This window comes from Caretta caretta, chromosome 6 (assembly GCF_965140235.1).
Source record: "Caretta caretta isolate rCarCar2 chromosome 6, rCarCar1.hap1, whole genome shotgun sequence".
NCBI classification, from domain to species: domain Eukaryota; kingdom Metazoa; phylum Chordata; order Testudines; family Cheloniidae; genus Caretta; species Caretta caretta.
This window is the reverse complement of record NC_134211.1, coordinates 20,702,694-20,720,630: the sequence shown is the minus strand read 5'-3', so window position 1 is coordinate 20,720,630 and position 17,937 is coordinate 20,702,694. Positions and strand designations below refer to the sequence as shown.

Here is a 17,937-nt window from a genome sequence, read left to right as displayed (position 1 = left end):
TCTCTCACTTTCGTGTATCCAGTGACCTGTGCTCCCCACTGCCATGCCGGAGCCTCTGCATTTATGTATTGACAAAGTTTGCAGAATTTTAAAATACTGTGTGCAGAATTTTAAATTTTTTGGCACAGGATGCCCTCAAGTGTATAAGAGGGAGATCTCTGAGGTCAGAGCTCCCCCCTAGCTCAGGAGAGAGAGCTTGCCCACTGCTTCCAGCTGAGGAGGAGCTGAGCTTTCCCTTTACTTCAACCCCTGCTCATGGGAGTCCCCACTGTCAGTGGTGTGTGTTAGTTAAACCAGATGGAGGGGGCACTCTCGGTGCGGAGGACCAGAAGTGGCCATTATCACGTCTTTGTGATGGACATGTTTCTGTGTAGAAACCATTGTGTGTGTGTGTGCGCGTGTGCTCAGCACGTGCCTTATGTGTATTCAGGCTTTTGTACATCCAGTGTGAGCTCCTGGGAAGCCATTACCTTATTGTCTTAGACTGTGTATGCCTTCCAATAAAACCGTTTGGTCTCGCCTCTGTCTGCAGGGCTAACCTGTGAGAAACAATAGGAAGTTGTTTTCCCTCCCGTAATCGTATATTACCAAGATTTTTAAGAGTGACTAGTGATTTTTTGGTGTCTCTGTTTTTTTGGGGGCCCAACTGCAGGCAGGGCTGACTTTCAGAAAGTGCTGGGCCTTGGAAAATCAGGCTCCTTAAGAGGTCTGGACACCCCTAAATCAGAGTCAGTTTGGAAAATCTTGTTCTCTTTGTGTTTTGTGTGGGGATTTTTAAATCCATTTGTAAAGGAACAGTTAAGGTTTTCCCTTGTTTTCTGATACTCTGATTAATCTCATCTGTGATCATAATCCCAGTAATCTCATCTTGGCTTTGCTAGGCCCTAAATGATCACTCTTGCCTACTAAAGAGCTATGCAGCAGTGTGTAAAGCACCCGGCAGAAGTTTCGGGGGGAAAGAACCAGAGGCAGCCCATGGCCAATATGAATAGCGTTCTTAAAGCTTCTTTTCTCCTTCTCTCTGTCCTCAGTAATCAAGACAAGGCTGCAGTCCTTGAAAAGGGGAGTGAATGAGGACACATACTCAGGAATCCTAGACTGCACCAGGTAAAAGGTGCCCTCAGTGGTTACCAGACGATCAGGTTGCAATGCCTCTGTTCTAGGCATCTTCCATTGCCTGCTTCTTGGCAATGGGAGGGAGTTGCAGCACCAAGGGCTTCTTTTTAAATTGTTTTATCTGAATGGCTAAAAGGGTTTTATCCTGTCCTTGGGGAAGGTTAATAGGGCAGGTGTCCCCTTCTACCAGAAAACCCCAACTACCCCTTTCCCCAAAAAGCAATAACCTTGAAAACAAATACCCAGCCCCAAGCCGAAAAGAGAGCAGAACCAGAGACTCTGTGGAGTTGACTAGGGGTATTGCTGTTGGTTTTAACATGACAAAGTGCCCAAATCCTAGGGTGGGCAGCACTATAAAACCCTAAGATAGATAAGGCTAAGATCTGCAGCAGCTCCCACTTCCTCTGTGATCCTGCCTTATAGGACCTCCTGCACATTGCAGGCTACAGAACCTTACCCACCCACTCCTGTAATAGACTTAAAACCTCTGGCTGAGTTACTGCAGCCATCAAATCCTGGTTTAAAGACTTCAAGTTACAGAGAATTCACCACTTACACTAGTTTAAACCTGCAAGTGACCCATGCTGCAGAGGAAGGCAAAAAAACCCCCAAGGTCTGTGCCAATCTGACCCGGGGGAAATTCCTTCCCAACCCCACATATGGCGATCAGTTAGACTCTGAGCATCCTGATTCTGGTGACAGACAATAAATTACTTTGGGAAATATTTGCGTTAGCACAAGTGACACTATGATGGGCAGTGGGTGGGGTCAACGTATGCGGAATCTCACCGGTGTCTCTGTGCCTCTGTAGGAAAATCTGGCAGAAGGAAGGGCCCCTGGCCTTCCTGAAGGGGGCGTACTGCAGAGCCTTGGTCATCGCCCCGCTCTTCGGCATCGCGCAAGTCGTCTATTTCATAGGCATCGCGGAGTTCTTCCTCGACATGCTTCCGAAGCGCCGGGATTAACCTTTGCACGCACTCGCTGCTGGTCAGAATTCATCCAGCATTGGTTGTCGTCGTCAATGGTGTCAGAGCAACAGCACAAAGGGTTAAAGCAGCAACCTTGAGGGTGAAGGTCGTCTCCAAACAATAAGTCCCTTCCACCTCTTGATACGTCCCCATCTTATCCGGCCCTCCAGGACAATACTTAATTATGCATATCTATTATTTTTAATTGTCATTCTTAAAGACACTGGTTAGCACAGACTGGGCTCACAGACCTCGGACCTTCTCCCAGCAATGGGAGGGGAAGAAACCGCCCACAGCCTCTGAATTACCAGGCAGTCAAGAAAGGCGCAAAAGAACCAAACTCTGTTTCCCCAGTCCCTCTTCTGGTGTGCCAAGCTTCTGGGAAGACAAGGCCCCAGCACAACTTCTAAAGGGGGACCATATTGTCAATAGAGGAGGCAGGTAGATGCCAGAATCAAAAAATTTCTTTGTAAGGACTTGTCCTGAAACCCCCCTAAAATCAGCTGGACTTGGATGAACTTCTTGGAGATCAGAGGAGGAGAAAGGGTTTATTTTTTTTTAATCAAAGGGACTTCCTTGCTAAATAGGGGCTGTGGGGCCTGTGTGGGGGGAGATGTACACTGCACGTCCTTGCAACGTGTCTGCTCTGTAAGAGTATGTCCGTGGGATCACGTGTGAATGTCTTCAGGTGCATCTGTGTTTAGCTATGAGCTACAGGCGGGAGAGGGGAGAATTTAACGACATGGGATCAACTTTTTATTTATGCAGGAAAAACAAATCCAATTACATTCCTTAAATCAGCCCAGCTCTGACGTGTCAAACAGTTGCTCTACCCAGAGTACTGGTTGTGTGTGTCTTTGGACCCGTCTCTAAGATGTGTTTCTCTCCTTTCCTGTGGGTGTTTGCACTCGCAAAGGGTCACTTAAAAAGAGGTCTCAGAGTCAGGCTTTTTGGTTAAAGATCAGGATAGGCCACATCCTCAGCTGGTGTAAATGGTTGTAGATCCTTTGAAGTCCGTGAGCTCTATTGAAATCAGTGGGACTATGATAGTTTGCACCAACTGAGTATCTGGCTCATTTTACTTGGGGATTGGGTTGCCAGCTTCTTTATCCAGACCAAAACTGGGATGTGGAAAAGAAATGAGGCCAGGGCATCTGTTTTATTTCCACAGGGACCTAATTCCATACGACTTACCTCTCAAAGGCCAGGTGTGGTTTTGTTATGATGTTTTCTCTGAAGTACATACAGAGAGGCAGTATGACTCCAATCGGATCCGCGCCAGCAGAAAAGCCTGCCTATGGGCGTCCAGTTGTGGGATTGAGGACGATAGCCAGTCTTCCTGCTCACTTTGGGGAGGTAGTCATTGACTGGATAACAGGATGGCAACCCTAGACACGTACGAATTCAGTTAAAGGGACACTAATGTTTTTAAAAAACCCAAACCTTTTCTTTATCTGTCTTCACAATCTCACTTTGAATTGTCACAAGAGAAAGAACTGAAAATCTGGTGTGCTTTATTATTGCACGTCATTCCATTTCAACATGTACACTAAACTGGTTTCACTTTTAGTTTATAGTCAGCTTCACTTTCTGCTTCCCCATCACTAACATCATGGTGATGTTTGTTTCCGACACAACAGTTGAAGAATAACTTTAAAAAAACAGTTTCCACTTGAAATCTGTGTATTTCAACCCTTTTTATTTAGGTTTTTAAAAACTTTTTCTTTGTAAAACCTAAATTGGAGGCCAGTTGTCCTGATCATGCACCTTTAATGTAGAGGAGGTTGTTACACAGCTAAGTTCTCACTTTTGCTTATGTGAAACATAAAAAATGATTTTATCCTACACAGATGGGACTCTGCATAGATGATCTCTCGATCATAGAATCATAGAATATCAGGGTTGGAAGGGACCTCAGGAGGTCATCTAGTCCAACCCCCTGCTCAAAGCAGGACCAATCCCCAATTAAATCATCCCAGCCAGGGCTTTGTCAAGCCTGACCTTAAAAACTTCTAAGGAAGGAGATTCTACCACCTCCCTAGGTAACACATTCCAGTGTTTCACCACCCTCTTAGTGAAAAAGTTTTTCCTAATATCCAACCTAAACCTCCCCCACTGCAACTTGAGACCATTACTTCTTGTCCTGTCCTCTTCTACCACTGAGAATAGTCTAGAACCATCCTCTCTGGAACCACCTCTCAGGTAGTTGAAAGCAGCTATCAAATCCCCCCTCATTCTTCTCTTCTGCAGACTAAACAATCCCAGTTCCCTCAGCCTCTCCTCATAAGTCATGTGTTCCAGACCCCTAATCATTTTTGTTGCCCTTCGCTGGACTCTCTCCAATTTATCCACATCCTTCTTGTAGTGCGGGGCCCAAAACTGGACACAGTACTCCAGATGAGGCCTCACCAATGTCGAATAGAGGGAAACGATCACGTCCCTCGATCTGCTCGCTATGCCCCTACTTATACATCCCAAAATGCCATTGGCCTTGGCAACAAGGGCACACTGCTGACTCATATCCAGCTTCTTGTCCACTGTCACCCCTAGGTCCTTTTCCGCAGAACTGCTGCCTAGCCATTCGGTCCCTAGTCTGTAGCTGTGCATTGGGTTCTTCCATCCTAAGTGCAGGACCCTGCACTTATCCTTGTTGAACCTCATCAGATTTCTTTTGGCCCAATCCTCCAATTTGTCTAGGTCCCTCTGTATCCTATCCCTGCCCTCCAGCGTATCTACCACTCCTCCTAGTTTAGTATCATCCACAAATTTGCTGAGAGTGCAATCCACACCATCCTCCAGATCATTTATGAAGATATTGAACAAAACCAGCCCCAGGACTGACCCCTGGGGCACTCCACTTGACACCGGCTGCCAACTAGACATGGAGTCATTGATCACTACCTGTTGAGCCCGACAATCTAGCCAACTTTCTACCCACCTTATAGTGCATTCATCCAGCCCATACTTCCTTAACTTGCTGACAAGAATACTGTGGGAGACCGTGTCAAAAGCTTTGCTAAAGTCAAGAAACGATACATCCACTGCTTTCCCTTCATCCACAGAACCAGTAATCTCATCATAGAAGGCGATTAGATTAGTCAGGCATGACCTTCCCTTGGTGAATCCATGCTGACTGTTCCTGATCACTTTCCTCTCATGTAAGTGCTTCAGGATTGATTCTTTGAGGACCTGCTCCATGATTTTTCCGGGGACTGAGGTGAGGCTGACTGGCCTGTAGTTCCCAGGATCCTCCTCCTTCCCTTTTTTAAAGATTGGCACTACATTAGCCTTTTTCCAGTCATCTGGGACTTCCCCCGTTCGCCACAAGTTTTCAAAGATATGGCCAATGGCTCTGCAATCACGGCCGCCAATTCCTTTAGCACTCTCGGATGCAACTCGTCCGGCCCCATGGACTTGTGCACGTTCAGCTTTTCTAAATAGTCCCTAACCACCTCTTTCTCCACAGAGGGCTGGCCATCTACTCCCCATGCTGTGATGCCCAGCGCAGCAGTCTGGGAGCTGACCTTGTTAGTGAAGACAGAGGCAAAAAAAGCATTGAGTACATTAGCTTTTTCCACATCCTCTGTCACTAGGTTGCCTCCCTCATTCAGTAAGGGGCCCACACTTTCCCTGGCTTTCTTCTTGTTGCCAACATACCTGAAGAAACCCTTCTTGTTACTCTTGACATCTCTTGCTAGCTGCAGCTCCAGGTGCGATTTGGCCCTCCTGATTTCATTCCTACATGCCCGAGCAATATTTTTATACTCTTCCCTGGTCATATGTCCACTCCCACTTCTTGTAAGCTTCTTTTTTATGTTTAAGATCCGCTAGGATTTCGCCGTTAAGCCAAGCTGGTCGCCTGCCATATTTACTATTCTTTCGACTCATCGGGATGGTTTGTCCCTGTAACCTCAACAGGGATTCCTTGAAATACAGCCAGCTCTCCTGGACTTCTTTCCCCTTCATGTTAGTCCCCCAGGGGATCCTGGCCATCCGTTCCCTGAGGGAGTCGAAGTCTGCTTTCCTGAAGTCCAGGGTCCGTATCCTGCTGCTTACCTTTCTTCCCTGTGTCAGGATCCTGAACTCAACCAACTCATGGTCACTGCCTCCCAGATTCCCATCCACTTTTGCTTCCCCCACTAATTCTTCCCGGTTTGTGAGCAGCAGGTCAAGAAAAGCCCCCCCCCCCCCCCCCCCAGTTGGCTCCTCTAGCACTTGCACCAGGAAATTGTCCCCTACGCTTTCCAAAAACTTCCTGGATTGTCTATGCACTGCTGTATTGCTCTCCCAGCAGATATCAGGAAAATTAAAGTCACCCATGAGAACCAGGGCATGCGATCTAGTAGCTTCTGCGAGTTGCCGGAAGAAAGCCCCATCCACCTCATCCCCCTGGTCCGGTGGTCTATAGCAGACTCCCACCACTACATCACTGTTGTTGCTCACACTTCTAAACTTAATCCAGAGACACTCATAACAATCTTTTGTGATCAGTACTATGATGCTTGTGTCACTCTGGATTTTTTCTGAGTTGCCCTTAAAGAAAAGTTTGGGGTTTTTTTTTTCCGTAGGGTGACTCTTCTCCTGCTTTATGATGTATTATGAAGGCCTGAAAGGTGTACAGCTTTTTTAAGGATTTTTTTTTTTGTTTTCTGCTTGGATTTTGCATGTATGGTTCAGATCCTCACCTAGGCTGGAAGAGTGATGGTCGGAGAGCTAATGAAATGGTGATGCCCCACGAGATTGAAAGTTGAACAGTTGATAGGGAAAGGATTTCTAGTCACTACTTCAAACGTTTTTCTTTGTGTTAACACCTATTTAATGTTAAGGACTAACTTACATTTTGGAGGAAGGAAGGTTTTGTTTAACCCCATCCGTTATGGTATGACTAGACTAAACATCCCACGAGCCTCCCAGGCGTTATCCAGCAAGACCCGGGAAACCCAAGAGCTGACATGCCTGATATTTAAAAGGGAAAGAGCAAGTGACCACCTCCTCCTCTTTAGAAACAGGCCTTCTCTATACCTCATAAAGAATCCAGAAGGAACACTAGCCTGATTTTTGAACAGTCCTTTGCAGCTTACTTTGGTCTTTGCATTTCTTGGCAAAATTTTAATGTTCAAATGGTAAACGCCCCTCCCCCCTCCCAGCCAATATATTATTGTGTATGAGACTTACAATTTGGGGGTAAAAATACATTGCCAGTAAGTGTGTCAGAATGAAATGAAGAGTTCAGTGGCAAATACAGGTTTGAAGCAGCCTCTCCCCCTATAATATGCTGCTCTTACTATGGATATCTGTGCTCCCAGCTGTCCGCTTTGGTCCTATTTGGTTTCACACTGTGATGTGGACCAGCAATGTTGTTGCCATGGTTATTGGGCACAGAAAAGGGCCTGGAAAATGCTGCTTTATGGCCTCAGACAAAGATCCATAGAAAATATCCCTCCCTTTCTCCCATCTCCCCCCAGCTTTTATTTTTAAATTTCAGCAGAAAGATTGCACACAGTGAGCCCTATGTGGTGTGTTAGCGCGGGGCCTTTGTGAGCTGAAGTTCTTGGTGCTGACGAACTCGCGCTGCTCCAGCCCAGTGAAGAGTCCTCTTTAGTGCCAAGAGACTTAAGGACTGACCTGTAAAATTCTGAAGTCAGGAGCAATTGCATCTGCCTGAGATCTGGAATTTCAAAGGGGGGGGCCCTGGCGTTGCTGCAGTAACCGACTCGAGCTGGTGGCCCTGCAACCCATCAAGTCAGAAACTCTTACATTAGCATTTAATAACCCCTCTCCCCCTCCCTCCCTCCAGGGCTAAGCCCTGTCCCTTCCTGGCAGGGCTGCCTGGCGCCACCCATGAAAGCTAGCAGGTGCCTCCTTTTGTTCTGATCATTCCAGCCATGGAGGGGAGCCATCAGCATTCGTATCGGCAGCTGTAGCCCACTGATTAAAGTGGAATCAGCTGCACTGGTGTAGATTGTGTGTATGCTAGGGTTTGGCACCAGAGGTTAATATCCCCGTGTGGACAAGACCTTAGTGCAGCTCTAAAGACCAAACTGTAGATGTTTCCATTTAACAGAAGTGTGACTCCCTGTTAGTTCTGTACACCCTGTCCCACCCTCTTCATGCTGGGCATTACCAACAGGGCCAGCACTTCCCTGCAGGTGGTGTTGCTAGGGCCATTGGGGAACTGCAGTACTCAATGACTAGCTAACACCCTGTGGTCACCTTGCCAAGTCCAAGTGCAGAACCCACCCCAGTTAAGGGCCTGAGCCTGGATTATTAGCAGGCATGAGTGCAGCTCACATCTCTGCAGAGCTTTTCCTAAAGGAGGAGAGCAGGATCAGGGTAAAGAGAGTTTGAGGTGAGTCCTGTGTCTTGATTCCAGTGGCAGATTGAGTACCACCCTGTGACCCAGCGGTGGGGCAGCGAGCTTGCAGGCCCACATCTCATGGGGTTTTCAGAACATGCCCAAACCCTCTGGAAGCTGGGAACATTGGGTTGATACCCAAATCCCCTTTTCACAGCTTCATGAACCCAGCAAAGCATGTGTCTGGCACCATCATTGTACCAGTGTGTGAGCGCTCCAGCTTTCAGCAGTGTGTTCTGCCTGTTGGGGATGGAGTGGCTTGGGGCAGGGCCTGAGACTGGTACAGGGGAGGGAAGACTCTTTAAACTGTATTTAATGCTGTATGTTAAAAGTATGTCACTTTCCTGTTTCCCTGGAGATTATCTCCGGTCACTCCAGCAGTGGAGGCCTGGAATGCAGAAATGCTGATGTGTTTTTTTTCTGCATGGGAAAGAGATCTATTTCCCACAATCCCTTGATTTTATTTCCTGATGATTCTGCCAGCGACTGCTGTTCTGTTTGGGAACTTGATTTGAGATTGCAACACTGGCTGGCTCAGGGGCTCAAACAGAAGCACACTACTGTGTTGAAGCTGAATGCTCCGAAAAGGATTACCAGTTGCAAGAGGGAGGTCAGTGTCTGTGATAATTAGACCTACAAATGGATTCCCTGGAACAACCTCTTGAAGATTCCAAGGGTGTTTTAAACCTCGGATACTGGTGTTTCTGTAGAATATGCCTGTGTGTGTGCATAGAATGCCCAGCCTGTTGCTTTTGTAGGATATGCCTGCTGTTGTCCCTTTCTGATATGATCTGCACCTGCAGGTTTGTTGGGGTGCACCATGAGTCCTCTTTAGTTTTGTTTCTTTCCATCTCAGAAACAGGAAGGCTAAAATTTTCAGAAGTGGCCTCTGATTTTGGCTGTGCCCAATCTCAGGTGCTTTGGGCCTGAGGCTTTTGGAAGAGCTGAGCACCCCAAATTCTAATTGAAGTGAGTAGTGTTTGGTGCCTCTGAAAATCTGGCTAATGACATCTCAAAGTAGGCACCTAAAATCAGGCTACTTTTGGAAATGTTGGTCCTAAGTTTATAACTCATAGACCTGGCTGGGATCCTGACAGCCAAGACTTTGGCTTGGGACCCCATCAACAAAAGCCAGTGTTTAGACCTAGAAATTTTGAGTATTTCCCTTGCAGAGGTCTGAGTAGCTAAGAGATGGTGAAAAAACACAGACACAGAAATAATTTAGTCTCTCAAAATGCAGACTTACCCGGACAGAGCTGTGAGGAGCATCCTGCAGGCTAAGCTGACTGGTAATTGCGATGCTCCTAGGAGATCTGACACTGTCCTCGCCATTTGGTGTTCCTGTAGTCAGCAGGAAAAGAGTCTCCATGGTAGGGGAAGATGAAAAGCATGATGTGTGGACCAGTTCTAGTGATCAGCAAGAACTTAAGTTTTGAGGTGGTGCTTTGACATGGATTTCTGCTCCCTTTAACTGCTTTGTTGTGGCCCATGATCGAGGGTGCCTGTGGCTTTTCCAAATAGCTTTTGGGAGCGCTAGTTGCTGATTACCTAGCTGTGTATGCATGCGGAATCTCTCGCCACACAATACTCTGCTTCGGGTGCTTTGTTGGAACGGGGACCCATGGATGTCCCAGTGTCTGCCCGAAGCCTCGCAGTAGAGGCCACGGGGTTTGGCCCATCAGGACACAATTACAAAATCCAAAGGCAAACGTGAGGCCATTGGCTCCAAAAACCTCTATGAGCCAAGATCTGTAGTCGGAGTCTACTGCTCCTTCATTCCACCACAGTGACCTTTTGTGGAGCATGCAGCACTAGGAGTCTGTCAGGCTGCCTTTGCCATCCAGCTGTGCCTGTGGCTCACCCCACAAGGCCTGTCTACACTGGAGAAATTGTCTAACCAGTTCGGCTAGACTTTTTTTTTTTTTCTGAAATAGCTGAGAACTATTGCATAGCTCTAGATTGAAGCAGTTAAGGCAGCCTGACCCAGTTGGAAGGCCAAGTGGTCAAGGCTGTTGCTCTGATTGGGTTTTAAAACAGATTTAGCTGTGCCAACTTGAAACCACTTACCAAATCTGCCCAATGTAGACAGGCCCTTAATGCCAGGCTTTGTAAGATCCTTGCAGTTCAATGAATCATTGAAGGCCAGAATCCCACGTCAAGTGGAAAAACAAAGCAGAGGTCACAGCATTACAGTGGCTGAATGCTTCAGTTTCCATCAACTGTGGCCACTGCAACAGTCATTGTAGCTTCCTTGTATACAGTTCATCTGCATGATGTGCCCTGAGCAAAGGCATCTTGACCACAGATTACAGCCTCCTTTGTCAATTGACTTTTTAGACTAGACGATAGAATCAGGTGAGGTTGTTTGTAACTGACCCTAAGGGAAGGGAGTGAGTGTGGTGTAGTGGTTAGATCACACGAATGGGAGATGGGAATTCTGGAATCCACCTGGCTCTGCTGCTAACTCAGTGCCTCAGTGAGATGGGGAAAATCCTACTTGTCTACCTCGCAGAAATGGCAAGGCTTAATCCATTTGCATTTGTCTCTTGAGATCATCAGCTGGAAGGTACTACAGAATGCAGCTTATGGGTATTATAAGAAGGGTTGACTGTTCTTCAGATATGGAATGGACAGCACCTTCGGGCCCAATTAAATAATATGGATTAATGTGTCTTGGGGAAACCTGGCCAGATGCAATGTGATAGCCAGAATGGAGCCATGCTAATTTACATCAGCTGAGGATCTGGCCTTTACTTTGCAATTAACATGCACAAGGCAGAAATAATATTTTAAAAAGAAATCTGCAATATGTAACCACTGCTCCTTCTGGATGTATGGGTTGCTTGCAATAGGTTCTCTAAGTCACCGTAATGAGACCAGCTGGGATGTTCCACTCTTGCCTGATGTTCACTTGTCCTTAGTCTCGTCCATTCCTAACCAATCAGATGTACAGCGTGTGAAATCTCTTGCATTCCTGCAACATTCAGGGAGAGCAGAGCAAACTGTTGCCCACCCTGCAAATAGTGCTGATGCTTTTGGGAACCTAAGGCTGTCTATGGGCTTCTGTAGGATGTGCGTGCTGTTGTCCCCAATGGACTTTGTGAGGCGTGTGACACGTTAAACTTGTGTTTTGTTGTTGTGCACTCACCAAACAGGGAGCCGTTGGCTTGATTGGTTTTTACAGCAGCCCCATGAGTGCTGGTTAATAACAAACTGAGACCATCGTACATGGCATGTGAGCAGGAACTGGAAGAGGCACAGAGAAAATTGGAGAGGGGGGCAGTCATGGGGCTTGAGTCTGGTGGTGGTAGAAAAGGGTTTTTTTGGAGAGTAGGGGATGGGGAGTGGCTACAGAAAGGTTCTGATGATCAGTGGCACTTGGTACCTGCCATTCCCATTAACTCCGCCCAAGGTTGAAGGTTCAGCACTAGAGCTGGTTAGAATGGGCTTTTTGCCCATGGAAAATTTAGACCTTTTTAGGGGAAAAACCAAAATATTTTGGTTTGTAAATGTTGCCATGATGCCTCATGTGAGTCCTAGTTTGAGTGCCTGGTGCTCCCATTGTCCTGTAGAGACTAGGCGTCTTGGTCACACTGCATCTCCCAAGATGCACAGCAGTCTCTCCTCAAGGTGAGGAGATTTGAGTGCATCATAGGAGCCCTGGACCAGGGTACATCATGGGAGATGTAGTATGGCTGAAGAGCCAGACTCACCGGGGAGAAGGGGGACATGAGGAAATCAAACTACAGCTCCATGGGGCACCATGGCAGCATACCCGAACTGAAATGTTTTCTTCTTTGGATGAAATAGTTAGATTGGAGGGCATTTATTTTATTTTTTACAAAATGATTAAATTTTCCATGGACACTTAGTGAAAAACTTTGTTTTTGTGGTTTGGGTGGGTTGTGTTGTGTGTGTTTTTTCCATCAAAAACAAAAACAACTTTTGACCAGCCCTATTCAGCCTCTCTGAAAATGAGGCCCATAGAAGTTGAGGGAGTCCATGAAAGCTTCTGATGGAAAGAGGGGAGTAGTGAATACAAGGGCACTGGGAGAGAGAAGTAAAGTGGGGGGATTGTGTGGAAGGGACCTGATGGGGGTTGGCAGAGAGAATGAGGAGGAAGTATGTAACATAGCACAGGGGAGCGGAAACAAGAGGGGATCTGCAGAAGAGACTCAGCACAGGGAGGAGGAGGACTGGCTATACTTCAGGTACCAGACATGGGAGCGGAGGTGTATAGAAAGGACTAAAAAGACCTGACTGTGAAGAAGCCTTTGCTATAGCACCCCAGGGTTTGATCCTGCCAACACTGGGGAGAGGCAAAGCTTGTGTTGACTGGTCCAGGCTTGAGGGTCAGATGCCCTGTGTTCTTTCCTGCTCCTGGATGTTTTGCCTTTGGTTTCTGTAGGTGCAGGAGCAGGCCCTTTATCTTCCATCAGACAGTACAGTACCCAGTTACCATACTGACACGAGCTCTGCAGACAAACAGGAACGGAGTGGAGGCCCAATGCTGTTTCAGTGAGCACAACTTCCACATGCGGGGGACACCTCTAGGAAGCTCTGCTTTGGTGCTGATTGATCCTAGGGACCGGAGCATGACAGGAAGCAACAAGGGCAGGTACAAAGGCTTTCACCAAATGGACCCCTCAAAGGATAATCTGTCTTCCCCTTGCACGTGTGTGGGGGAAGCAGGCTGGCACAAGAGAAGGGAATGTTTTCCTGTACAACTTTAGCATGGGGTGAACTATGCTATCAATGTAGGTTTGTGTGCAGCGAAAGACCTTTTTCCTCGAGTTACTCTTACGCCATAATCTACTATGAATATTTTGGGGGTCACTGATAGGTGGTCTCGCCCACGAGCAAGAGGGTCTGGATTTCTATTCAGTGTATTGCTACCTTACGTGGATTGTGTAATCTGTGCTATGATTGTTACCTACGCTCATCCCTGACTGAGCCTGGAGTCCACTGTCGGAATCCACCTCATCACAGAAAGGAGCTGTGTGTGTGTGTGTTTGGATTCACTTTTCTCCCTCCTACAGCTTGATTCTCCCTGACTCATACTTTGGTGTGGAAGGGGGCCCGCCCTTCTCCCATTTTCATGGCTTTTGGGGACCATGTTGAGCCTCAGGAGAAGGTGACTAACGTGACACCTGGAATGATACCCTGGGCTCCGTGAGCTTTCCACCCTGCAGGCTTGGCCTCCACTAAGGTGACAGTAAAAAATGAGCTCCAAAGCTGCCTTTGAGGAACGCTGTGGGTAAACAAGGGACTCCATCCTCCAGAGCTGTCAAACCGGCACCTGGCCCCAGAAGAATTTACTAAGCCAGGCACAAAATGCATTCTGGTTCAGAGTAGAATTGATTTCTCTCAGGAACGGGAGCAGACTCCCGTTTCCATGGAAACAGGACTTCACTCCCTCCTACCCTACTGTATGTGCCATGCACTAAGCTCGTTGAGGCAAGCCCATTTGTTTCCTAAGAATCAGGGACTGCAACAAAATGTCCTGTACCTTGTGTGTGCAGTTGTGCCTGAGGGACGGCAGAAGTGCTGCTGCCCTTGGTATCTGGAGCAAATATTTTGAATGAGGGTGTGCGAAGCAGGCCGGGGATACTTGGAGTCCTCTCCCCCCACACCCATGTGCTCCATTCTCTGACAAGCTGTCCAAGAGTCTGTATGCTTCTGATCTGGAGCACAAGCCTCTGGAGAGACACTGCTTCCTCTGGACAGTTCAGTTTGTTTAGAGTCAGCCTGTGGCTGCTCTAGAGTTGCAATTCTGGAAGGGAAGCAGGGAGTCCTGAGACTATCATTTAAAGGCGCAACTGTATCACAGCCTTTTCTGGAGACTAATATCAGTGGGTCTTTAATTTCTTCAGAGAAGAAATTTGTTTCCACACAAATGTGGCCCTGTCACACTCTTCATTCCTGGATCCTACAAACACTGGAAAATGCCCATTGATGAAGGTACAATTAAAGAAAACCACTGTCACACAAAGCCAGTGTTTTGTGTGTCCCTGTTTGTGTGTGGTCACCTTCCCTGAAAAGTGCTAGACATCCCACCGTTGCTTCGGACAGTTTGGGAGGCAAGGGGTGGTCTGAGCATTGGCCCAAGAACCAGGAATTTAACAACTGTAATCTCAGCTCTGACACTTCCCTCCCTTGGTGATCTTGGTCAGGTCACTTAAACTTGCTGTCTCCCCTTTTCCATTGGTAAAATAGATCATTTCTCCTACCTCACAGGATGTTGAGACTGAATTAGCTTCTGTTTAGAAAGTACTGCCTACAAGTGCTAAGTGTTGCTGTTCCTAGACTAGACTGAGAAGAGGCAGGCTTGGGATTTACTATAGTGGAGGGATCTGTAAAAAGCTGGAAAAACATGATTGTTCTTGACAAAAACTAGACACTCAGCAAATCAGGAATAGGCCGGATGGTCACTTGGGTGCAGGGCACAAATTGGGAGGCCTCATTCAAAGCTTGCTGCAGTCCCTGGAGAGACTCCCACCGACGACAATGGGCTTTGGATCAAACCCATGTGGGAGAAAGGAAGGGATATTTTCCTTGCTGAAATAAAGTAATGACATGAGCAAATCCAAGGAGAGGATGTGCCAGACAAGCGTGCCTTTGGTTAGAAACTTTTCCTTTGGCCCTGCTTGTGCCTGGAAGGTTCTCCTATCCCTTGCAGTGATCCAAGCACAGGGCACACATCCACTTCATGCACATTAGATGCATCCAATGAACGGGAGGTGCAAGGGTATGTGCAAGGGCAGAATTGGCCGGCTGTGTGCGGGTACAACCTGCATGCAAGTTTTGTGCATGTGTCAGGGTTTGCACAGGTCTGCACTGTATTTACTCTGTGTGTGTGTGTGTGTGTGTGTGTGTGTGTTTGTTTGATGTCTTCTCTTTTTGTTCTATGATATTTCTCCCCCCACCCCCTGCCCCTTGGAAGAGAAAGCTGAACACGTGATCTTCCAAAGCCCACTGAAGTCCATGAGAGTCCTTCCATTGTCTTGACTGGGCATTGCACAGCACCAAGGGGACTAGCAGCATAAAATCCCCCTTCTGTTTGCATCACCCGTCTTTCCTCCCCAAATGTGGCCCTCTATGTGATGTCCCAGTTCTTGCAGTGATGAAGTGAATGATCTCTGCTGTACAGTGCACTGTTGGTGTCTGTGGTTTGGTGTCTGAGGTTCTATCTACTGCTCCTGAGGCATTAAGGGAGCCAAGCTATGAAATCAGGCTTCTTTGTCGTTACCCAATTTGCTAATATTTGCTGTTCTATGCTAGGTACTTGTCAAGACTTGGCATTCCCAATGCTGGCATGATTCCGTGCTGTTCTGTGTGTGCCCTGGGACCTTCTACTAATGAAACGCTCATCTTCTCATTTCCAGTTCTCTTTATTTTCTTGATGTAGTTCTTGAGCAGTAGCTCATCAGAACATGGAAAAGACCAATAGATCCCCGTGTAACCGATCCCATTCAGCAACACTAATCATGGTTAACAGTGTTTTGACTGACTGGACTATTTTCTGTGTAGATTTATTATTTATTTCTTGGTGTTAAAAGGGGGAGACCCACATTCCATCCTTTAAAACCCAGCTGGTTCAGTTCCATGTTCTGTGTAGTAATGTTTGACCATTACATGTGTGTTTAAACTTTTTTGCTGTTCTCTTCAATGCATTTGACTGTTGGTGATTTTTCAATAACATCGTATAACATTGTATCCCGTTGCTGTAGGGTCCTGGGCAATACCTGTACTGTTTAAAAACTGCTGCTTTAAGGGGGGGTATTTTTTTTTCCTATTTGAAGAGTTTTTAAAAATATTGTAATTTTTTTGTGTATTGTCTTGTAAAATAAATATTCTAAATATAACTATATTTCCTCTGTTGCTTCGGGGGGGGATGTGCGATCTGTCTGCTTATCTGGCCCATTTGCCGTTGAATCTGAGTGTTTCCAGTTGGTAATCGGCTTTGAGACACACCTCTGAGGTAGGAAAGTATATTCTCATTTAACAGATAGGGAAGTGAGGCATGGGGGTAGTAGAGCCAGGAGCTGATACCAAATCTTCTGAGTCCCAGCTCAGTGCCCCATTTGCTAGCCCACCTTTCATATCCCGATTGGTACTGCCTTTTAATAAGGTGTTTGTATTTCTTTTTATGCTGGTTCTTTTGTTACATGGGTGTGTGTGTGTGTGTGTGTGTGTGTGTCCCCAGGAAGGCCAACTGGGGGATACAGAAGTAGGGATTTGAAAAACTGTAGCTAAAAGAAATATTTGGAACATACCTGCTGTGCGAGGAGTGTGGTGTGTCTGTCTAGTTCGTTATAGAGGTTTGGCCATATCACAATCATTCCACAGGTCATAGAATAGAATCCTAGAATATCAGGGTTGGGAGGGACCTCAGGAGGTCATCTAGTCCAACCCCCTGCTCAAAGCAGGACCAATCCCCAGCTAAATCATCCCAGCCAGGCTTTTGTCAAGGCTGACCTTAAAAACCTCAAAGGAAGGAGATTCCACCACCTCCCTAGGTAACCCATACCAGTGCTTCACCACCCTCTTAGTGAAAAAGTTTTTCCTAATATTCAACCTAAACCTACCCCACTGCAACTTGAAACCATTACTGCTTGTTCTATCATCTGGTACCACTGAGAACAGTCTAGATCCATCATCTTTGGAACCCCCTTTCAGGTAGTTGAAAGCAGCTATCAAATCCCCCCTCATTCTTCTCTTCTGCAGACTAAATAATCCCAGTTCCCTCAGCCTCTCCTTGTAAATCATGTGCTCCAGCCCTCTAATGATTTTTCTTGCCCTCTGATAGACTCTTTCCAAATTTTCCACATCCTTCTTGTAGTATGGGGCCCAAAACTGGACACACTACTCCAATGAGCCCTCACCAATGCCTCACGTCCCTCAGTCTGCTGGCAATGCTCCTACTTATACAGCCCAAAATGCCGTTAGCCTTCTTGGCAACAAGGGCACGCCGTTGACTCATATCCAGCTTCTCGTCCACCTCAACCCCTAGGTCCTTTTCTGCAGAACTGCTGCCTCACCACTCGGTCCCTAGTCTGTAGCAGTGCATGGAATTCTTCCTAGGTTCCTAAGTGCAGGTAGGTATGATCTTAGTTGATGCTAGGGAGGAGACTAGGTGGAGAGGGGGTGTTGTCTAGTGGACAGGACACAAGCCTGGGTGTTAGGGGAGACTGGTTCTGTTCTTGCCTCTGCCCCTGATCTAGTGTGTGACCCTGGGCAAGGTATAGCTGTGCCTCTGTTTCCCCCTCAAACCTCTTGCCTGTCTTGTCTACAAGGATTGTAAATTCGTCAGGGCAGAGGCCGTCTCTCACTGTGCATAGCACCTTGCACAATGGGCCCTGACCTCAGCTGGGGCATCTCCGTACTACCCTAATATTACTAATAAAAGGGGATGCTGTTGATCATGGGCCAAATTCTGGTCTCTGTTACCCTGGTGTAAATTGAGAATCGTTTCATTTGAAAAAAAAAAGTGGGACT

The 17,937-nt window shown here is 46.9% G+C and overlaps 1 protein-coding gene across 3 annotated transcripts in view; it reads left to right on the top strand.

The window, feature by feature from the left end:
• Positions 1 to 16,304, top strand: part of SLC25A22 (solute carrier family 25 member 22) — an 89,520-nt gene extending 73,216 nt beyond the window's left edge. For all 3 annotated transcript variants that reach the window (XM_048852917.2, XM_048852918.2, XM_048852919.2), the window contains 2 exons: positions 1,032 to 1,107; positions 1,928 to 16,304. In XM_048852917.2, coding sequence (XP_048708874.1) covers positions 1,032 to 1,107; positions 1,928 to 2,081 — 230 coding nt within the window. In that variant the 3' untranslated portion in view covers positions 2,082 to 16,304. The remainder of the gene's footprint in view (positions 1 to 1,031; positions 1,108 to 1,927) is intronic.
• Positions 16,305 to 17,937: the final 1,633 nt, after the last annotated feature.